The sequence below is a fragment of the Tympanuchus pallidicinctus genome, unplaced genomic scaffold (assembly GCF_026119805.1).
Source record: "Tympanuchus pallidicinctus isolate F22 unplaced genomic scaffold, pur_lepc_1.0 scaffold8, whole genome shotgun sequence".
NCBI classification, from domain to species: Eukaryota; Metazoa; Chordata; class Aves; order Galliformes; family Phasianidae; genus Tympanuchus; species Tympanuchus pallidicinctus.
Window position 1 is genome coordinate 50685231 of NW_026294802.1, and position 21430 is coordinate 50706660.

General features: G+C 59.9%; 3 protein-coding genes across 6 annotated transcripts; 1 reads left to right on the plus strand and 2 right to left on the minus strand.

Annotated features, from left to right (window-relative positions):
- Window positions 1–798: 798 nt before the first annotated feature.
- On the plus strand, window positions 799–10104 carry ENG (endoglin). Of its 2 annotated transcripts, none has more exons than XM_052667345.1 (15): window positions 799–939; window positions 3924–4081; window positions 5722–5856; window positions 6360–6510; window positions 6736–6892; window positions 6976–7108; window positions 7186–7360; window positions 7441–7583; window positions 7676–7813; window positions 7950–7994; window positions 8064–8174; window positions 8261–8506; window positions 8694–8757; window positions 8844–8945; window positions 9384–10104. In XM_052667345.1, the coding sequence occupies exons 1-15, from the start codon at window positions 882–884 to the stop codon at window positions 9500–9502; spliced, it is 1935 nt and encodes a 644-aa protein (XP_052523305.1). In that variant the 5' UTR covers window positions 799–881; the 3' UTR covers window positions 9503–10104. The 2 variants fall into 2 exon arrangements, with proteins under 2 accessions (XP_052523305.1, XP_052523304.1); XM_052667344.1 differs by having other exon boundaries at window positions 9404–10104.
- Window positions 9940–14456, minus strand: FPGS (folylpolyglutamate synthase). Of its 3 annotated transcripts, none has more exons than XM_052667351.1 (15): window positions 14359–14456; window positions 13286–13414; window positions 13150–13203; window positions 12989–13053; window positions 12799–12913; window positions 12644–12721; window positions 12424–12485; window positions 12249–12351; window positions 12105–12182; window positions 11876–12023; window positions 11698–11802; window positions 11441–11591; window positions 11290–11365; window positions 10910–10976; window positions 9940–10835 (listed from the first exon to the last, which is right to left on the minus strand). In XM_052667351.1, the coding sequence occupies exons 1-15, from the start codon at window positions 14377–14379 to the stop codon at window positions 10411–10413; spliced, it is 1677 nt and encodes a 558-aa protein (XP_052523311.1). In that variant the 5' UTR covers window positions 14380–14456; the 3' UTR covers window positions 9940–10410. The 3 variants fall into 3 exon arrangements, with proteins under 3 accessions (XP_052523311.1, XP_052523310.1, XP_052523309.1); XM_052667350.1 differs by lacking the exon at window positions 14359–14456 and adding an exon at window positions 13736–13861 and having other exon boundaries at window positions 11698–11799; XM_052667349.1 differs by lacking the exon at window positions 14359–14456 and adding an exon at window positions 13736–13861.
- Window positions 14190–20825, minus strand: CDK9 (cyclin dependent kinase 9). Its single transcript, XM_052667355.1, has 7 exons — window positions 20684–20825; window positions 20385–20466; window positions 19826–19916; window positions 17625–17791; window positions 17289–17460; window positions 17064–17212; window positions 14190–15891 (listed from the first exon to the last, which is right to left on the minus strand). Exons 1-7 carry the CDS (start codon window positions 20773–20775, stop codon window positions 15526–15528), a joined length of 1119 nt encoding a protein of 372 aa, XP_052523315.1. The 5' UTR covers window positions 20776–20825; the 3' UTR covers window positions 14190–15525.
- Between the last annotated feature and the right edge of the window lie 605 nt (window positions 20826–21430).

Below are 21430 nucleotides of genomic sequence, written 5' to 3' on the forward strand. Positions count from 1 at the left end.
GACAGCGGTCACCTCGAGGACGTGCTGCTGCCGGGGACGGGCCCGCTGCCTTGCCTGCAGGTCCCTGCTCCGCTTCCTCCCCGCGGCCTTGGAATGGGATGGAACCACCCCAGTGTGCATTCAGCGGGGACCGGACAAGGCTGCAGGAATGTCCCTGTGAGCATCCTGCTGGTCTCTGGCTCCCACCTCGGTACTGCTGTGACCCAGGACTATCCCCAAACCCCAAACCTGTCTGCAAGCAAGGATGCTGTGGCAGTTCCTAGCTGTGGGCACACACAGGGCTGGTGGCATTGCTGTGGGCCCCACACATCTGCCAGCAGCCCCAGATCTGGTTCCCAGAGCTGTGAGGCACTCACTGTTGGGGAACAACATAACCATGCATGGGCTGAGTGTCAGCACCGTGGGGCAGCCCGTGTCTCCCTTGCATTGGTGCAGTACCGTGGGGCAGCCCCCTCCCCACTCCTAAGACGTGTGGGGTTGTATCAGGGGGCAGAATCAGGCTTTCTGGCACCTGAACATCCTCAAAGCAGGAGCTGTGATCCCCAACGCTCTTGCTCTGTGCCACCACCTCAAAAAGGGTTCCAGGGCGTACCCACTGATTCCATCCCTCGGGACACAGCGCTGGCAGCAATACCCACTCCCCAACGGGGAAACCGAGGCGCGGGCCCCCCCTCACTTCACCCCAGCCCCCCTGTCCCCCCCTCCCCTCGTCGACCGGCACGGCTCCAGCGCTGCAGAGCGGCATTTCCTCCCGGCACGGAGCCGCGCCGCCCGCCGACCCTCCTCCTCCTCCTCCTCCTCCTCCTCCTCCTGCCGAAGGGAGTCGGTTTCCTGCCGCCGCCGCCCGCTCACTGCGCTCAGGGTTCGGGGCAGAGGCCGGGATGTGCCGTCGGAGCTCTCCGCTGTTGCCGCTGCTGCTGGCGCTGCTCGGCCGTCCCGGTGAGTGGGGCCGGGGGGTCCCGGTGGCTTGCGGGGCACTGGAGGGGACGAGAGTGAGGAGGTGCCCGGAGAGCGGCGGGATCAGGCAGGAGCTGTGCCCCGCGGTGAGGCACACGTACCGGGAACAAGGATGGGACCCTGCTGGCGTGGGACAGACCCCTCTGACATGGGACCCTGCTGACATGGGACCCCTTTGACACGGGACCCCTCCAGCGGCCCCAAAGCCCGGCTGTGGCACCAGCTATGTGTCAGAGCGGTGCGACTGCTGCTCCCTTCTTGAGACCACAGCACACAGCGGGTCCTGCGGTGGTCCCAGTGTCACCAGAACACCCAGGCGGCAGGGATGGGAGCCCCAGAAGCACCCTGCCATTGGTGGCTACGGAGGTGGGCGCTGTTCTGCTGCCTTCACTTCAGCCCCAGCAGTGCTGACGCTGCCCTCACCCCGTGACCGCTGCGGGTTCACAGGGAGGGTCTATGGGGCACCCACAGCAGCCAGCGGGCAGAGGGCTGGGGACATGGGGACGTGCCATGCTGGGATGGGACAGGGACAGAGTGGTGCCGGGATGCCCTACAGTCCCTGTCCTGGGGTTTGTGCTATGCAGGCCGCGCTTTATGGGGCTGTGCTTGTGTGGACGCCATCCCATATAGTTGTGTCATACTTGTCCTATAGCTGTGTCGTATGATCTCCATTTAGTGCAGCTGCCATAAGGTCCATGTCCTATGGAGCTGTGCCATACTGTCTGGGTCCTCCATAGCTGTGCCATACTGTCTTTGTACTATGGCTGTGCCATGTGGCCCCCATCCTACAGGGATGTGCAATAAGGTCTGTGTCCTATGCAGCAATGAGGTATGGTCCCCCTCCTGTAACCGTGCCATATGGTTTGTGTCCTATGAAGCAGTGTCATGTATTCCCCATCCCATATAGCTGTGCTGCTGGGCCTCCATCCTTAGCAGCTGTGCAGTCTCTGTCCTGAGCAGCTGTGCCAAACAGCTGCTGTGCTGTGTCCGTTGTACTTGTGCCATTTACTCTGCATCCTGTGTGGCTGTGCTGTACAGTCCCTGCACTAAGATGGTTCTGCTACATGAGCTGTATTCTATGTAGCTTTCGTCCCCATACTACACAGCTGTGCCTTCTAGTCCCTGTCCTACATGGCTGTACTGTATGCTATATGGGCCTCATCCTATGGAGCTGTGCCATACTGTCCCACATAGTGATGTAGTGTAGTTCCTGTCCTTCCCATCTGTTTTATGGCCCTTTGTTTATTTATCTGTGCCGTGCAGTCCTTGTCCTGAGTGTTCAGTATGGTTCCTGCCCTATACAACCAACCAGTGAGGCCCCTGTTATATGTAACTGTGCCTCTACTGTCCTTGTCCTGTGTAGCTCTGCCATATAGGCCACGTCCTACAATGTGGCAGTGCTACACCATGCCCACCACCTGCAGCTGTGCTGCATGGCTCCCATCCTATGTGGGTGCACCATAGCATCCCTGTGCCATGTACCCGTGCCTTATGTAGCTGTGCTGTACACCCTGAGTTGCCACCTCCCCATGGCACAGCAGTCAGTGATGGCCCAGGGATGACAACCCCAGGCTGCTGCGCTCCCTCCATTCCCACTCCTGGCGTGGCTGAGCCCTGCCAGCTCATTGCACGAGTGTCAGCAAACCGTGCTGCCTGGGAGCATCCAGCCCTGCTGGAGCCCCCAAAGCCTGGCACCCTGGCACCACAGGGCTTTGTTCTGTGCCTGGAGCCTTTGATCCTCTCCTATTAAAAAACAGGAATCCCTCACACGCCGGGGCGACACAGCAGAGAGGCCGAGGGCGGGCAGTGGGAGGCTGGAAAAACATCAAGTGGGTTTTCTTTCTTTCTTTCTTCTAATTTTTTTTTTTTTTTTTTTTTTACATTTCCTGGAGTACAAAAATAAATGCCCCCTTATCTGATTGACCCCGCGGGCGCAGGCCGGGCCCAGCTGAGCGCCCTTATCTGATCCTGACATCATGCTGCAGAGCACTGCCTGCCCCTCGGGACAGTGCCCGCTTGGCACCGCTGCCCCAGCGCCCCTCTGCAGCATCCCCGCTCTGTGTGGGGCTGCACGGCTGCATCCTGGCACTGTGTCACCGGAGGGATGACGAGCCACCCAACGTGCCCTGTGATGCCGGGGATCGGGGCCGTGCCCGGTGCCGCCGGGGCAGCAGCGCAGGGAAGAGTGCCGCGGGCTGCGGCGCCCAGATAAGAGGCTGTTTATCTTCCTCCCGATGCTGCGACTGCTGCGCCATGGGGAGGAAGCGCTGGACAATAGTTGGGACCTCGGCAGCGTCACCGCGGGGCCTGCGCCCTGACCCCGCCGCCTCGGCCTCACCACCCCAACGTGGCTCTGGGATGGCACGCGTGGCCCTCGCCCCGTCCCCGACGCAGGGTGTCCCCAACACAGGGCATCGCCTCCTCCTGCATTGGTGGCCCATCGGGGGCCCCCCGGAGAAGGGATGGTGCTCCTGGTTACATCAGAACCAAACGCAGCACCCACCGCCCCAGAGGGCATCCACAGCAGGGCCATCCATGTGTGCCCCAACACTGGGACGGCTCGGGGACGGCGCTGCCCAGGGCACGGGAAATGCCCCAGGCCGTCACCTCGGCGTTTGCAGGTCTGGAGCTGCAGGCAGCATTCGTTCTGCAGTCAGGATTTCCCTTGGCAGCCGCAGCGCTGGGACGGTCAGTGTCAGCGCCGCCTGCCTCGCACCTCGGCAGGGACAACCCGGTGCCATTTCCACACCTGGCCCTTCCGATTTCCTGCCGCAGCGGGGGCCGGGAAGGGCCAATCACTGGGGGAAGCCGCACAGGGACAGTGTTTTTTTCCAGACCGGATCTGAGGATCATTAGTGGGACCAAACTCGCCAGCTCCAGGCGGGTGTCGCAGCACAGCCCCTCTTGCACGTCCCCTGTCCCCACACCGCCAGGCAGTGACCGATGTCCCTTTGTTTTCTGCCCAGACCCCGCTCCAGCCGAGCACTGCGACTTGCAGCCGGTGACAGCAGAGCCTCCCATCACGCTGTCCTACACCACCAGCACGGTGCTGCGGGGCTGCGTCAGCAGCAGCTCTACGCACACTGGACATGAAGTGCACGTCCTCAGTATCCAGTGGTCCAAGGTGAGCCTGCTCCTTTTCCAGCTCCCCCTGGGGAAACGCAGTCCTGGCACTGTGGGACCAGCAAGCAGTGAATGCAGCTGAGACTGCTGTCAAAATCGTTTCCTCTGAGTAACGAGCACCGAGAGAAACCAGATTAACCTTTTCCACAGTGCAATTTCCCTGCATGACCCAACTTCCCCTCTCAGACCCTTCTCCCCTCTCAGCAGCTGTGGTTTTGCTCTGTCCCTAAAGGGATGGTTTAAACTCTTTATAAAGGTGACAGTCTGAGCTACAGGGACTGTCCCTGCACTGGGTTTTCTGGGTACCTGCATGTCCACAGGGATGGATGGATGCAGGGAAGGATGGAGGAAGTCGCTTGGGTCAAGGCAGCGTGCCCAGCATGGTGCTTTGTGGGTGCTTGAGATCGGGCACAGCAGGGCAGTGAGCCTGGGACTGCTCCCCTGCCTTGTGCACTGCCCAGCCCTGAGGTGGGGGGCTTTGGCTGGGCAGGAGGAGGCAGCATTAGGGGAAAATTGGCTGCGGGAACCAGGCTGGGCTCCCTTTGAGCTGCTGAGGCACCAGCAAACGCAGCACTGAGTTCTGGTCCTCACCCTCTCCCAGCTCTCCCAGTTCTGCTTTTTGGGGCACAGGCAAGGGAGCAGGAAGCCTGGCCCTGGTGCAGGCGCCTGCAAGTGAGCGTCAGAGCCGGGGGTGCCCCGGCTTTGTCACCAGAGGCGGCGGGGGACACACAGTGATGTCACGGCTGTGGCACTCGGCTCGCCGGCACCGAGCCCTGGGGAGCCGGGCAGGGACCTGGCTCCACTCCTAGAAGAATTACTGGAAACTGCTTTCTATAAGCAGATCCCACAAAGCAATTAAAAAAAAAAAAAAAAAACCAACACGACACAACAACACCAAAAAGAAAAAACCTAAAAAAAGGCCGCGGAGGGCGAGACGCAGCCTCCAGCTCCTCCATCTCCCTGCACTCGGCGGGGGCGAAACAATGGAGCGCCGCAAAACACGCGGCAGGAAAACCAGCGCGGCTCCTCCTGCCGCCACGGGGCCACCCGGGGTCCCCGGCCACCCGCACAGCTCTATGGGGTCACAGCCGGCCGCCTGCACGCAGTGCTGCTGCTGTTTGCTTTGTACTGGGAGTGCAGTGGTGCCACAGTGTCAGGATGGGGCTGGGAGAGACAGGAGGGCACATCCTGGTACCCAGCATGAGGATGCTCTGCTGCATGGGGTGAGGATGCACCAATTGCAATGTGGGGATGCTCCAGGCCGTGGTGCAGGGATGTCCTGGGCTGCTCTGTGGGGATGCTCCGGTCTCCACTGGGTGACACCTTGCTGCCTGGTGCACAGCACCCGCTCCCTGGTGCTCTGACCCCTATGAAGGGCCACAACATGAGGATGCTCCTCCCCAGTGTGGGCCATTAGGGGTTAGCCAGAGTGGTCTGTCACACTCTGGTGTGTGCATACACCCAAGTGGCACCCCTGCATCCCTCCAGCTGCCCCAAGGCCAAATCTCCCATCCTTGCTGCCTCCCACACAGCTCATGTTTGGGGCCAGCTCGATGTACCTCTCTGCTCTCCCACTGGGGACATGGCATGGGGGTCAGTCCCAGCCATAGGCAGTGCTGATTCTCTTCTTGTTCCCTGCAGACCCCTGTGCCCATGCTGAATGTGTCCATCATACCACAAGCTGATGTCTGCACCCGGCAAGCAGTGCTCATCCTCCAGTGCCCGCAGTGCTCAGCCAGCATCACCTCCCCGTGCCAGGACCTCCTCATCCGCACTGTGAGCAGACCCAAGGGAGGGGTTGGAGGGCCTGGGGTTGCCCCTGGGGTGCTTGAGTCCCCCCTCTAGGGGACGATGCTCACAGCTGGGGGACAGCTGGCTGCTGGCAGCAGATCTGAGCATGGGGCAGGCCAGGCAGCGAATGACGCATGGTGCTTGAAAAAGCTCCTGTTTCCTCCGGCTGCCGGGAGGAAGGTCAGCGATGGGGTTTGGCTCCAGCGAGCTGAGCCGGGGCCGGGAGCTTTGTTAGCAAAATAAACCTCCTGCTTTGTTTGCGGCTAATAATAAAGTGGGCCGAGCTCCTCGCGTGCTGCCGGCCACCTAAAATCCCTGCAGTGTGACCCCGAGCGCAATGCAGTCAGTGCTCTGGAGATGCCAATCCACCTGGGCTCAGAGCAGCACCGCACACACCAGGAGTGGGGGTCCTGTGTTTCCCGGGTGGCAGAGAGGGATGCATCTGTGTGCCCTGCTCTGCCTCAGCTCCTTGTGCTGCTCACCTGCAGGACGCCTCTCTGAGCCCCAAGGTGCAAGGTACGGAGCTGCCAGAGGCTGCCAAGGGACATCTGCTGGAGTGGGTGCAGAACACCTATAGGGGCATCACATCCTACAGCGAGCTGAAGGACCCACAGAGGATCCACCTCCACCTGGGCGAAAGTGCGGCGAGACACAGGGAGAGGGGTGGGGGGCTGCTAGTGGGGGTAGGGGGCTGGTGGGGGGCTGGGTGGCACTGGGGGGATGAGATAAGCACAGCACTCCTCCTGCTCCACTATGCTGGAAACATGCGGGGCGATGCTGGGAGACCCTGAGCGTGGTTGTCGCATAAAACCACGACAGTGGTGCTGTTTTGGTGGCCACCAGCACTGCCTGCCTTCCCTGCAGATAGCAGCAGCCCTCTGAACTGCGTTCCCCAGACGGACTTTGATGCCACGCCGCACCTCGAGGCTGAGGTCCTTTTCCGTGAGGTGAAGGGCTGTACCAGCAGCAGTGCCCACAGTGCCAGGGCTGCCCACATTGTCCAGCTTCTGCACAAGCCCAGGTACTGGGGAGGAGGCCAGGATCTCTTGTGGGCATCCCAAGAGGGGCCTAATGCTGGACTGAGAGTGTCTTGTGGCTTTGCAGCTTGCCCATCACGGAGGTGAACCTGACCCTGAGCTGCCCCGAACAGCAGCCCAACAACCAGATCCTCCTCCTGCAGGGCCCAGCCAACCTCGCCTGGCTCCTGATGCTGAACAACTGCAGCCTCAATTTCCTGGTACGGCCCTCGCGGCACTTTCCCACTGCTGCCCCAATCCCTGTCTCCTCTCACTCCCTTCTGCACCATCCCTGCAGACCTCCGGCACCTACAAGATCCTGCACATCCCTATGGGGCCGCAGAAAGGGGAGCTGCTGCCCGACACAGAGCAGGGCCTCATCACCAAAGCCTATGAGAAGAACTACAGCATCATCGCCTCCTACTCCGTCATCCCCATCAGCCCCCACATCACACTGAAGATCCACGAGCGTGGTCAGTCCACAGCGCATGAATGGGGTCAAGGAGCTTAAGGGGGGGGTCCTCACTCAGACCCCCATGCCTTCTCCCTGCAGAGGTGCCGAGGAAGCTGCCCACGGTGCCCATCTCATCAACCCTGAGCCCTGACCTCATATCCAGCACGCTGCTCCTCACGCTCAGGCCCTGGAAGTGCACAGATGACACCATGGAAATCGTCATCGCCAGGTCCCACCTGGAGGTGAGGGCACCTGCTCCAGGTGCTGAGAGGTGAGAGGAGGGCTGGCCGGGCACGCCAGAGGGAGTTGGGCACGATTGTTGCCTTTATTGTAGCCCATCAAGGACGTGGTGAACATCACCCTGCGGGACATCAGCTGCCAGGCAGAGAAGAACGCCACGCACTTCATGCTGCACACCCTGCTCAGTGGCTGCGGCACCTTGGTGGAGAGCCACGGCCATGCCAAAAATGAGGTGAGCACAGCTGGCTGTGGTGCTGATGGGGAGACCCCAGAGCCACCCCAACCCTGTGGGGAGACCCCAGCAGTGGAGATGCTCGTGGGGACACCTCTATGGCCGGGCTGACTGAACCTTCCTCCTCTCCTCACAGCTCATCCTCAGCCTGTCCAAGGGCTCCGTGCTCCGGAGCGTGCGGGTAAGTGTTGGTGGCTGTGTCACCAACTGGGGGTGACAGAGTAGTGGCTGACGCCATCCCTACTTGCAGGTGGCCTTTCAGTGTCCGATCCCACGGGAGCTCTTCCTGCGCCTCTTCCCCACTGCCGACTTCAAGGTACCACAGACAGAGCTGGAGGTCAACAAGGAGGTGTTTGTGCAGGTACCAGTGCATAGGGTCCAGGCACCAGGGTGGGGACCGCACCGTAGGGTGACGGCATCCCTAATGGTCACCCTGTCCCCATGCAGGCATCCATGCACTTGGAGGACTACCTGGCCGACCTGCAGCTCAAGGAATGCTATCTGATGGCCCCTGGTATGGAGCCAATGCTGCTGGTGCAGGGCAACAAGGCCAAAAGTTCCAGCGTGGCCATGCTGGACGAACCCCCCAGCAACTGGACCAGGAAGGTCTGGCGCTTCCGCTTCACATACGCCATCCCTGAGGGCAGGCACGTCCCCTTCTCTGCCACCCTCACGTGCAAGGCTGGGCTGCAGGTCAGCATCACCCCCATCTGGCACCACGGTCCCCCTCCTAGGCATATCAGTGGGCTTACCACCAAGCTGGGAACAGCATCCTTGGTCCCCAAAGTCCTTGGGCACAGGGCAGTGAACCACATCCCCATGGGATGGTGGCGCTTGGGCTGGAATATCCCCACGCTCATCCCAACCCTCTGCCTGGCAGAACAACACCATCTTCGAGAAGGTTTTGGAGGTGAAGGTGAAAGACGTCTGGCGGCCACCTAACAGTGAGCTGGGGACACGGGGCAGGGTGGGGGGACACTGCTGGGTCTGGGGAAGGTAGCCCAACACTGATGGCCTCATCCCACTGCAGATCAAGGGCTGGGGCTGTCCGCTGTGCTGGGCATCACCTTTGGAGCCTTCCTCATCGGCGCACTCCTCACTGCTGGGCTCTGGTATATCTACTCACATACTCGTGAGTATCTCTCGGGGGGAATTGGGGGGGCCCACACACACGTCCTATTGCTGGGAAAGCCATCCTCCTCCCCATTCCCAACCCTCCCGCATGTCCCTGGGAGGGGGGCTGTCATGTTGCTATCACCCAGACATCCCTTTTGGCCGAGGCATCTCATGAGTGCGAGCCAGCTGCAGTCCCCAAGGTCCCCACAAAGCCCATCGCCATCCCTCATCTTACCGGGGGCGGGGAGGGGGTGCAGAGCTGTGCTGGCTGGGGAGCACGAGCCCTGCGCCAGGGACGGGTCCCTTATCAGGGCTGGAAAGGTCACGTCCAGGATGAGCCACCCCCTGCCGGCCCTGCCGGCGCCGAGTTTTGTTTTTTGGCCCTACATCATTTTTCTTTTCCACCCCCCCCCCCCACTTCCTACTCCCTCCCTGGACCGGCGGCGTAATGCAGGTCCCATCTCCAAACTGCAGCCGGTGTCCACCACGGCGCCAGCCTCGGAGAGCAGCAGCACCAACCACAGCATCGGCAGCACCCAGAGCACCCCCTGCTCCACCAGCAGCATGGCCTGACCCCCTCGGCCCCCCCCTCGGCCATCACCCCACCGCCACCACCGGCTCAGCCTCCATAAAAGCCTTTTTCTACCCCAAACCTCAGGCTGAGCCCGGAGGGGGCCATGGCCCCACGCTGCCCCCGGGGCCACCCTTACTCATTCAGTGAATGCTTTGGCCCCCCCCAAGGCAGCCCAGGGCGGGGAAGGGGGGGCACCATGCAACACCCTCCAGGGGGTTCCCAGCACATGGGAGTGTTGGGGGCAAAATGTGGGTGCCTCCAGGATGTGTCCTGGCACTTAGGCAGCATTTGTACCCCGGCACCCACAGACCCTGCATTATCCTTTCCCTGATAATGCGGTGCAAATGCACGCTGAGCAGCAGCTGGGGGGCAGCAGGTGCAGCCCCGATGGGGTGACCCCCCCCTGGCATTGTCCCATGGAGGCAGTGGGCAGCACTGGGAGCAGCAAATGGTTTATTGGGATGGGGGCTGGGGGCCAGGCAGCACCACGCTTCTGCCCCCTCGGCCCGGGGCAGTGCACAGACATCAACCCGGGCCCCTCAGCCCAGCTCCAGGTCAAAGTTACAAACTTAATAATAATAAAAACCTAGACTACATTAAATTAGTGGCACAGAGCCTTGAAGCATCACTCATACCTAGGGCACAGAGCACCCACAGATCCCCAAAACCTGCTCTGGGGGGGGGGGAGGGGGGGTCAGGGAACTCACAGTTCCCCTGCCAGAGCCCGGGGGCACCTTGAGTTCATCTCATCACAAGTGTCCCCTCCTCCTGATGGGGACAGCCTCTCCCTGGGCTGGCACAAACAAAAGGCACTGGGGTGAGAAGGAGCAGGGACAGCCCAGCTCGGGGGGGGTCCTATTTGCCTCCAAGCATTCAAGTCCAAGGAGGTGCAGAGCCCCCATCCCCACTACTGGGACAGCATGGGGTCCAACAGCTTGAGGACCCCCCCAACCAGGTGCAAGCTGCCAGTGACAAGGACGCGGATGGTGGCCGCCTCCTGCAGCAGAACGGCCCCGCTGGTGGCCACAGGGTGCAGGTGAGCCCCCACCTTGGAGGCAGGGATGGGCAGGTGGGGATCCCGGCCCTGCGCGATCCACTGCAGCGCGTGGGAGATGCAGGGGAAGACGAGGGAGGTGGAATTGAGCGGCCGCTCGGCCGGGGGCACCAGGAGCAGGGCTTCACGCAGGGGGTCCGGTTGCAGCAGCCCCCCCACCTCCAGGGGGGCTGGCAGCCAGGGGCCCCCCTTCTCCTCCATCAGCCGCGTCCACGTCTTCTGGTTCTCCACACAGCGTGTGAGGGCGTTCTCCAGTGTCACGTTGAAGTTTTGTTGGTCTGCAGGGGGGGACGGGGGCGGGTTCAGGGGTGGGGTTGGGGTGGAGGGACCACCACCAGAGCCCGGTACTCACCTGCGCTAGTAGCCACCGACACCTCTGTGAAGTTGGGGCAGAAAACAGCGTAGTCAAAGTGGCAGGGCTGTGGGGAGAAGGGAGATCAGCGGGGTGGGGGACACAGAAATTCCCAGGACAGCCCCCCCACTATCACAATGCTACCAGGATGCCACCAGGACCTGTCCCAGCCCAGCAGGACTTGGTGGGAGTGTTAGGACTGCAGCTGCGGCTGTGAACCCCTTGGAAAGGAGGGGGGCATTGAGCTGGGAGACAACAGGACAGAAGGACAGACAGATGGATGGACAGATGGACAGCAGCTCCACCATATGGCTCCCAGCACCCGCAGCAAAGTGGGGCCCAAGGACAGCACCTCCCCCACAAGCACCCCAAAACCTCACCAGCAGTAGCTTCAGTAGTGCAGCTGTGTCCCGGTCCCCCGTAGCATTGAAGAGCAGCACCCGTACCTCAGAGCCACTATAGGGACAAGGGGTGGATGGGTGCTGCCTACGCCCCGTTATCCTTGACCCCCTCCCCACGTCCCCTCCTTACTCCTGGGGTTTGTCCTCATTGAGGGCTGCCTGGCGAAACCAGCGTACGCAGGCTTGGATGCTGCTGGTGGTGTGAGCCCCATCGATGTACCACGTCACAGGGCCATGCGGCAGCACCTGGGTACGGCCCAGCCACTCTGTGTCCCGCAGTCCTGGAGGGAAAGGCACAAAGCATGGCTGCATCCTGCCACCCCCAGCACCAGGACGTCACCGCAGGGGGATCACAGTCAAGCACAGCCCCACACTGCCCTACTGCACCTTGGATCATGGCATCACTGGGGCAAAACGTGGGTGCCAGTGGCACCGAGCGCTGTGCCGACAGCTCCGCTCCGGGCAGCACGTCCTGCAGCACATCGGTACCTGCTGGGGGTGGCACATTGTGAGCCATGATAGCAACCCCCAGGCCGTGCCCTCCCAGCCCCATGTGGAGCCTTACCCTCGTAACCGCGCCGCTGCAGCCACGTCCGTGAGAGCTGCAGAGCCAGAGCAGCATTGGAGCGCTGGTGGCTCCCCGCCAGCCCCAGCTCCAGCACCCGCGTCCCCGCCTCAAAGGCATCCAGTTCGGGGCAGAGGTACAGCGGGCACTGTGAGGACAGGAGGCTGAGCCCAGACCCATGGAAGCCCCCCATCCCAAGGCTCAGCCCCACGCTGTCCCCTGAGCTCACCCCACACTCCCGCGCCCGGTCCCGGAGCACTTCCAGCGGTTGCTCGGGCTGCGGCACTGTGAACGCTGGCACGCCAGGCTGCGGAAGATGGGTGGTTAGGATCCAGACACAGGGCTGGAATGGGATGTGAGGCCTTCTTCCTACCTTAAAAATGCCACCTTTCTGCCAAGCGATTTTCTCCACAGTGTCCCCCAGGATGCTGGTGTGGTCGATGCCCAACGAGGAGACGCCGCACACCACTGGTGTCCTGGGGACACAGCGTGAGCACGGCGGTGACACAGGGATGGCACAGAGGGTGCAGAGCCCAACCCGCTCCTACCTGACGATGTTGGTGCAGTCAAAGGCACCACCGATGCCCACCTCCACCACCGCCAGGTCAACCTGTGTGCACAGAACAGTTCCAGCTGGAAAAGAGCTCTCAGATCCCCAGGTCTGACTCCAACCCATCCCTACAGACCCCATCACTCGGCACCACACCTCCACGGGGACACTGACCCTGCCACCGCCAGGCAGCCCTTCCCAGCATCACACCAACCCACCTTCTCCTGCAGGAAGACATGGAAGGCCATGATGGTGAGGAAGCGGAAATACGCCGGCATGTTGGCCTGCGCCTCGTCCTGTGGGATGGGGGCATCAGGGGGGGCTGCGGGGGCTCCCCACACCGCAATGAGCCCCGGGACACCCCACACCCCACCTTAGTGTCCCACAGCCGGCGGTACACCAGCCAGAAGTACTTGCTGAACAGCTCCTTGCTCAGCGGCTGCCCATTGATACGGATCCGCTCGCGCACCTGCACCAAGTGGGGGGAGCTGGGGGGGCAGGATGTTGGGGCACGTTCAGCCCCAGCTCACCCCCACAGCCCCCCCCCAGCGCCCACTGCCCACCTGTAGAAGCCAGTCCGCAGCCCATAGCCACGCAGGATGCGCTCGGTGAAGGCACAGGCTGAGCCCTGGGGACGCAGCGACATCAGCACAGCAATGGGGGGAGGGGAAAGCAGAACGGCAGCGTGTCCCCTCCACGACCCCCAGCACGCACTCCCACTCACCTTGCCCTTCGTCCCCGTGACGTGGATGATGTTCAGGCGATCCAGGTCCTCGACCTGCAGGGTGAGCGCCGCGTGTCACGTGGGGAGCCGCACACGTGCGGGGACACAGATGCCACAGCGGGACCCGTGGGCTCACCTGCAGCCCGCTCCTCTCCAAAAAGCCCCGCATGGCCTCCAGCTGGGCCCGGGGGTCTCCGCGTTCCCGCTTCACCTGCTCCAGGTAACTGGCGTTTGTCTGCAGCGTGTTCAACGTGCGGATGGCATCCTGGAAGGAAGCGGCGGCTGCGGCGCCCATCACGGCGGTCTCGGCCCCGCGCCCGCTGCGGCGTGAGCGCGGAGGGCACCGACCTCCTGTCGCCGAGGCGGCCCCCAGGGGAGCCCACGTGCCGCACCCGCACTGCACAGCCCCGCACCGCGGTTCTCCCCCCGGCCCGCGCTCACCGTTACCGGAGCGCAGCCGGACGCCCCGCCGCCGCTCCCCTCCCGCAGAACTCCGGCTCGGAGCGGCCCCCGACCCCGCACCCCGCTCCCTTCCGGCCCGACTCCGCACCCCGTCCCTCCCGCAGCCTCCCCCGGCTCCAACTACCTGATAGTCCGCCGCAGGGACGCGGGCAGGGCGCGTGCTGAGCCGCCTCCCGCCGCTCCCCGCCGCTCCCCGCAGCGCCCCGCGCAGCGCGCGCAGCCCCCGCGCCACCATCGCTCCGCGCCGCCCCGCACCGCCCGCACTCCGCGCGTGCCGCCGTCCCAGAGGCCGCAGCCCCGCCCCGCCGCCATCTTTGGAAAGGGCAAAGCGCCGCCACGTCGGAGCGGGAGACGTGACGGAGAGGGGCGGCGGGGCGGCTCAAAAAGGAGCGGCGCCACGCGGGGCGCTGAGGGCGTCCCTCCGATCCCCTCCCCCATCCCCGCACGGAGTCGCCCCGCGGCCCCATCCCGCCGCACCGCAGCAAAAGCGGAGCGGAGCCACGCGTCCCCCTCCGCCGCATCCCTCCCCGCAGCCGGCTGCAGCGGCACGTCCACACGCAGGGGAAAGGAAGCAGCGCTTTGGAACGGCACCGTGTTTATTCACAACTGACAGAGCAATCTGGCTTATTGCTTGCGACCAACTTCATTTGTCCAAAAAAAAAAAAAAAAAGAAGAAGAAAAAAAGACACATCAAGTCCCCTCCGCACCCAGGCGCTATTCCAGAGCCCTCCACCATGTCAGATTTACCTTATAGGTGTCCTTTATCATCCTTATCCACTGCTCTCACACCAGTCCAATGCCCGCTGCCGTGCGTGCGGAGCTGCTCTGCTACCTCCTGGTTAACGGACAACTTATCAAATGGCAAAGGTTATAACCCCCTGCATTTTGTACACGTCGCTCATTGGAAAGTCTGGGGATTCGTGTGGCTTGGGAAAAGGCAGCCAGCTCCAGCTGGAGGTCAGTCATGGAAGACAAGGTGGGAAGGAGCTCTTGCTCTGCACCAGTGCTCCAGCAGTGCCCGGTGTGCACCTGGTCCCCGGGGAAGGCAGCAGTCCTGCTCCAGACTGCACACAAATGGCTCCAGGACAGAGGAATGCACACAGGAGTGTTTGTAAGCAGAGCGGCCCTTGCAGCTCCAGCACAAGCATGCTGTGAAGCACTGCAAGGACAGGGGGCTGCTTCCAAGCAAAGGCCAGAGCACAGCCTGAGTACAGCAACTCCAGCTCCATCATCAGCACTATGGGGAGCAAGCAGGCAGCTGTCTGGGTGTGCCCCACAAAGAACTTAATTGCACTCCAGAGCCAAGAAAGCACACTGAGTGCTAATTCCTACTGTAAATCCTGGATGTATGGAGCAACCAGTTCCATCAGCATGGCCGGCCCAGTAAGTCCCCTTCAAGGCTGGAGCAAGAGTTGGTCATTAAGCCTGGAGCCACTCTGCTTTCCCCACATTACTCAGAAGCAGCTGCAGCATCCTACACCAACACCTGGGTGCTCAGAGGATACGCAGTACAGGAGCTAACACCAAATGAGAGCTGCAGACAGCTCCCAGCAGGGCTCCCCGCAGCAAACCCCAGCGCTGACGGAGCCAGCTTCTCCATCATCAGATCCATAGCAATCGATTCACAAGATTAACATAATCAATATGGACTGCTCCATGGGGACACGGGCTGTGCCAAAGCCACAGGGAAACAGCTGCGGGCTCGTAGGCATCACTTCCCCACTCACACTCACACACACACAGCTGCCCCCCGCAGCTCCTTGGTGGCAGAGCTGCTGCACAAGGCGAGGGGAGGGCTCAGGTAAAGCCACCAGGCACTTGGCCTTGAAGGAAGTCCCTGATCAGAGAGAGAGAGACCCTGCTGAGATGCCCCTGCTCAACACATCCCGCAGAGCAGCCCAGCCAGGACCCCGCTCAAAACACCCTGTCAAACTCAGTCTGGTTGGTAGCCGCAGGATTCCTGCCCTGGTTTGCTGGCTGCTGGGGCATGTGCCCACCCCTCCTGCGCGGCGGGGCCAGGTACTCGAACATGGACTGGTTGTGGGTGGACAGCATGTTTTTGAGGTCCGAGGGCATGGGGTCTGACCAGAAGAAGTCGTGGTTCAGCGCATCATCGCTGTCGATGCGTTGGGCCGGGTCCAGCACCAGCAGCTTGTCGATGAGGTCGAGTGCATAGGGGTCCTTGACGTAGGCCTTCAGGCGATCCTTCACCTTGCGCTTCTGGCCCTTGGGGAGCTCCAGCTTCTGGTACAGCTCATACTTATCCACATTCGGCCAGACCTGAAAGGTCAGGACGGAGAGGTTGGGAGAAGATAGCATCAGCAGTGGCTTGAGCGCTCCCTGACACCCTCAGGCAAACCAGCGCGAGGCTTGCGGAGCGAACAACACCATTTTATAACTCCCAGTCAGCAAACCTCGTTCCCACAGCACAAAGAAGGCAATAAGGAGTGCACTAAGGCCTAAAGACATGCAGACAAGTCAGGACAGAATCCTCCTGCTGTGGGAACAGCACATGGCGTGGCACTCCTGAAGATACTCCAGGATTTCTGATTTTCACACACACAAAAAAATCTATTGGAGAACACTAGCTGGCTTGGGCCAACTCCAATATCCACAAGGGCCAAGGGCAAAACTCTTTGCTAAATAACAAGCTGGATGTATGCAGCACCTTTTATTCTAGGAAACTACAGCCTGCTGCAATCACCTGCTCTTATATCAACCTCAGTCTGGGAGAGATAAGAGCAGCAAGTGCTTGGGCACAAAAGGAAGCACCTCTGGTGTAAGTAACAGAGGCATCATCCTCCACATTGTGTGCAAAACCACCTGCCCATCTCACCCGAGTAATTACAGCCCTGGCCAAGATCTCTCCCAGCTCAATCCCCCACCAGAGGGCAGGGCAGACTTCCCTGGAATAAGAAACTGAGAAAGAGCTGAGAGCTCACACAAGAGCTGAGTTGAAACCACAAAGCACAAGCCAGAACTAAAGAGGCTTTCCAAGGTGAAGAAGGCAAAGCACTCGAAACAAACAAAAACCAGAAGGACAGAGGATGTTTGGCGTTTGTGTCTCAGATGAACACAGAACAGATTCCTACATGTCATGCTCTGTTCTTTCACACTCTGAGCAACCAGCATTCTCTCAGTGCTCAAAAACAAGTATACTGCTCAGTCATCCCAGAAAAGGCCAAATTCACCCTCTTATGTGTAAGGAGGTGCTGTGAGTCATGGGAGAGCTGGAGTTTACACACAGCAGCACGGATGCTCAGTGTTCAGCCGGACGCCCAGCTCCCAGCAGCCTCCCCAGCCTCACTGCCAGCAGCAGCCACACTCCAGTGCTGGGAACACACAACAGCCCACACACAGGAGAGCGAAGAGGACTAGAAGTGCCTTGTGCCAGCCCCTGCCCTCACTGCTGCACTGCAGGTCCCACAGCCTGCCCACACTCTCACCCTCACCTCTGGCGTGATGGATCCGCAGAGCTGGCTAATGAGGGTGAGCTGGTGCTGCTCCGTGTTCCCCTGCATGATGGGGCTGCGGGTCCACATCTCTGCCATGATGCAGCCTCCACCCCAGAGGTCAATGGGGGGCCCGTAGTCCCGCTCCCCTAAACAGAGGTGCTCTGTAAGTCACCTGGGATGAGGTGAGGGGAGGAGAAGCCAGCAGCACCCATCACCTCCTACCTAGCAGCAGCTCTGGTGGCCGATACCACAGGGTCACAACACGGTTGGTGTAGCGATTCGGCTGGCTGTTCTTAGCCAGGCTGAAAGCTCGAGCCAGCCCAAAGTCTGCCAGCTTCAGGACTCCGTCCCGCGTGATCAGAACGTTGGCAGCTTTCATGTCTCGATGCAAGATCTGTGCAAGGACAGACATCAAGAAGTTAAGCCACCGAGTTATCGCCTCCTTGGGCACCCGGGTGCCAGCAGGGCGCTCGGAATCGGGAGATGAAGGACAAAGTAGAACTTCCCTCCAATCTGCAGTGCGACACCTCAGACCACAGCACAGATCTGGCCCGTTACCTTGTTCCTGTGGATGTAATAAAGTCCATTCAATAGCATCTGCATCACTTTCTTGATCTCTGAGAGCGTGAACTTGACGTGGGTGTTGCTGAGAAGGCCAGCCAGGTCGTGCTCACAGAAGTCAAACACCAGGTAGATACTTCCTTTGCAGCGGTTGTATGGAGAGGCTACAGGAGAGGCAAGGAGGGACAGTCAGCAAGGGCTTTTCAGTCCCATCAGAGCTCCTCCTGACCTCCAGCCATCCTCACTCAGTAGGTGAAACCTCACGGCAGAGAAACATCAAAACAGGGACCCAGGACACTTCAAGATGCTTCAACAAGAGGTATTAAAACAGCAAAACAAGCAACTGAAGAACAGGGGATGAGGATCAGAGTGGTAGTAAGTATCATGAGAAAGGCAAGGAAAGAGCAACAAGGCTTCATTTGTGTGTTGTGCTGCGTGCACAACGGCTGTAGGGTTTCATGCCTACAAACTGCAGCCCATGGGCACACAAAAAGCTGCTAGCCAAGCACAGTCACTGCGTCAGCATTAGAGGAGGCACAAGCAAGGACAGACTCATGAGAATAGCACAGATCTTTCTAAAATAACATTAGAAAGTGAAGTTTACTGCAACCTCAAACGGCATCTATGAAAACAGACTGATGCAGATTTAAAACCCCAATTTGGTCTAGCATTCAATGGGGAGGTTGGTGGCCCTGCATGTGGCACGGGGGTTGGAGATTCATGACCCTCAAGGTCCCTTCCAACCCTGGCCATTCCGTGATTCAATTGCAATTTATGGTCAATAACAGGAAACCTCAAGTGAAGCAATCAATTCCAATCTTGTTCCTAGAGCACACGTGCAAAACACCAAAATGAAAGGCTGATTTTCATCAGCTGTGCACAGCAAAACCTGCTGATCAGCAACAACAGCCAGAGGGCTAAGCTCAGCCTGCACAGTGAATGCAGAGCTCCCCCCTGCATGCCTGGAGGATGCTTTCTAGATTGCACACACGGTCCCTGGCCTGACAGTGGTGCAGTCCTTACAACACCTCTTCAACATAAAGAGAGAAAAGCTTGAACTCTGAGAACAGTAAATGAAACATTTCTGTTTTTCACTTGAAACTGAGGTCAAAGTAGATTTGGATGAAAACTGGAATTTAAAGAAAACCCAAACGATTTGACACATCTACAAAAATATTTATCGTAGGCATGCCAGAAACATGCAGTCATCACAACTGGTTTAATTACATCAGGAATTAAAAATTAACTCGGTGGTGGTGTTTTTCCTCATACCTACTGATTCCAAGAACTGGCAGTAACCTACATTCTATGGAGCAACACCAGGTTCCCAGACCTAGGCCTGAAGTTGCTACCAGTTCAGCATAGAAAACATCATCAGCAGAAAGGTGCTGCTGTCAATTTTATTTAACCAAAAAGACTGACTACAGCATGGCAGGCTTTAAAATCATCTGTCACTTTCAAAACTGCTTTTTTGGACACCTGTCACTTTCAAAAGAAATCCACACAAGAGAAGGATATATAAAATGAGGAGATGCTATAAAATGATTTCCCTGGAAACAGAGGCAGGCCAGGTGCATTAGGCACACCAGTCACACCGCAGACGTGCTGCCTTCCCCTGGGACTGCCTGCAGCAACGAGGTGGAACAGCAGCTCAGCACAGAGCAACTGAATCGCTCACTGTGAAGCTGCAGCACTTCTAATCCAGCCCTCAAAGCCAGGGGGGTTCTGTCATGCACAGAACAAGAGGCTGAGCATGTCTCCAGCTGGAGCTGTCACCAGCACAAAGCTCCACGAGCTCTGTAAGCACATGCAGAAGCACGGCTCCTGCTCCCAATGGCATCAGCACCATAAAGCTGCAAAACCACCACCAGGCAGAAAATCCTCTGCTTCAAATTCTCTCCTGCTGCAGGTTTATTTAGAGCCGTTCAGACAGCACACAGCGTTCACTGTGATAGCACAGGCACGCTCCAGCAGCACTGACAACAGCTTTGTCCAGCCAAGCTGCAACACAGTAGCGTTCATTCCGAATGAGCTTCTGCAGATGAGCGTGTGATCACCTCAGATTAAAGACTTGAGCCCGTGCTCAGTTGGAAGATCCACCCCCACTGCAACACAGCAGCCTGCTCAGCCATGAACGAAGACTGAAAACAGACACCCCCTCAGCAAGCAGCCAGCAGAAAGGAGACCCCGCCAGCTACCTTTGGTCCTACAGATTTCTATGAGGTTCACCACATTCTCATGCTTGAGCAGCTGGAGGATTTTAATCTCTCGCAGAGCTGTGATGGGGAACTGGAAAGGAGAAGCAGAAGACATGGGTTAGGAGTGCAGCTCACATCTGCCTAGAGAACAGGAGAGGTTGGACTGCTGCAGCACAGCAGGAATAGCACTGCAACAACTTATTTAACAGCAACTGAAACTTCAAAATATTACAGGGACACCGGCATAACTCATTGGTCATCAGACCACCTTTAGGAGAGGGATTCAGCCACAAGGTGGAGGTGTTTGGTGACGCAGACACCCGCCCTCCCTTCCCGTCTGAGGGCACAGCACGGCCCCAACTGACCACAGCACAACCGCCCCACTCCCACACGCTGTGTACTCAAGACCTGGCACGTCACACCGGTAAATACAGTTAAAGAACACACGCTGACGTTACACAGACCACCCTCCAATCCGCCATTCCAAAGCCCGCCACTCCTCCCCAAGCCCTCCAACCCGCCTTTCCCAAGCACAGCACGGCCGCACGCCCACACTTACCCCCTCCTTCTCATTTTCCATCAACACCTTCTTCAGCGCCACCTTTTTGCCCGTCTGTCGGTGCTTGGCTTTGAACACTTCCCTGTAAGAACGGCAAGAGACCCGTGAGCAGGGAAAGGACCGCACGGACGGCCCCGCAGGGAGGCGGACGAGGCCGCAGCCCCCCGCCCGGCCGCCCCAGGCACAAAGGCCCCGGGTCAGACCGCGGCCTGGGCCCCAGGACGAGGAGGAGCCGCAGGGAACAGGCCCGAGAGGAGCCAGGCGCCGCCGGGCGCGGCCCCAAGTCCCGGAGCGCTCACCCGAAGGTTCCCTGCCCGATTTTGGCGAGCTTCTCGTACTTGGAAACCTCATCGCAGAACGGGCACTCCACCATGTCGTACTGCTTGGCCATGCCGGCCGCCGCCCTCACTTCCGCCCTCCCGCTACGCTACTTCCGGCGCGCCGCCGCGCTGCCTGCCGGGATTTGTAGGCCGCCGTCGGTCGCCATGTTGTCACCCCGGATAAACCTTTCGCTCTTAGGGCCGCCGCCCGAGTCCCCTCGCCGTGACTCATCTCAGAGCACGGCCTCCGGAGCAGAGCGTCACCGCCGCTGTGCTCAGCAGTGGGCAGCAGGGGACCCCCAGCCTCTGCCCCAGTGCAACACAATCTGCAACAAATGCAGACAGGCACATCCCCCTGCCTGCTCTGTTCGCGTGCAGAATCCGGGGCTCATTTGGGGCTGCTGGCTTCCAAAAGCAGGGAGCACATAGGAAGTGCCACGGCTGTGCAGGGACACGGAGGTGGCTCCTGGGACAAGGCCCAGTGACTGACACCAGGTCTGGGCCACAGCATCTCCCATAGAAATGTTCACACAGGCAACACAGCTCCCCCAGCACACGGTGCAGTGGGGTCCTGGGGCTCCGCCATGGGGCAGAGCCCCATATGTGCATGTGGGACCTCCATCCATGGAGCTGCCATGCTGCTCTATGGTCGGCACACAGCAATCCTGGAGCAGCCCTAAAGCATAGTCCCATTGATGGCTCCTGATCAGCCAGGAGGGAACTGCA

Bases quoted from the DNA above. Each gene is read 5' to 3' on its own strand.
- ENG (XM_052667344.1), top strand. From the start codon at position 882: ATGTGCCGTCGGAGCTCTCCGCTGTTGCCGCTGCTGCTGGCGCTGCTC. The intron at 940-3,923 runs GTGAGTGGGGCC...TTTTCTGCCCAG, and splicing joins GGCGCTGCTCGGCCGTCCCG to ACCCCGCTCCAGCCGAGCAC. The intron at 8,175-8,260 runs GTACCAGTGCAT...GTCCCCATGCAG, and splicing joins ACAAGGAGGTGTTTGTGCAG to GCATCCATGCACTTGGAGGA.
- FPGS (XM_052667349.1), bottom strand. From the start codon at position 13,846: ATGGTGGCGCGGGGGCTGCGCGCGCTGCGCGGGGCGCTGCGGGGAGCG. The intron at 12,024-12,104 runs GTGAGCTCAGGG...CTGTCCTCACAG, and splicing joins ACCGGGCGCGGGAGTGTGGG to TGCCCGCTGTACCTCTGCCC. The intron at 11,803-11,875 runs GTAAGGCTCCAC...TGCCACCCCCAG, and splicing joins GCAGCGGCGCGGTTACGAGG to CAGGTACCGATGTGCTGCAG.
- CDK9 (XM_052667355.1), bottom strand. From the start codon at position 20,775: ATGGCCAAGCAGTACGACATGGTGGAGTGCCCGTTCTGCGATGAGGTT. The intron at 17,792-19,825 runs GTAGCTGGCGGG...CCTCTCCTGTAG, and splicing joins AGAAATCTGTAGGACCAAAG to CCTCTCCATACAACCGCTGC. The intron at 15,892-17,063 runs GTGAGGGTGAGA...CTGACCTTTCAG, and splicing joins GCGGATCCATCACGCCAGAG to GTCTGGCCGAATGTGGATAA.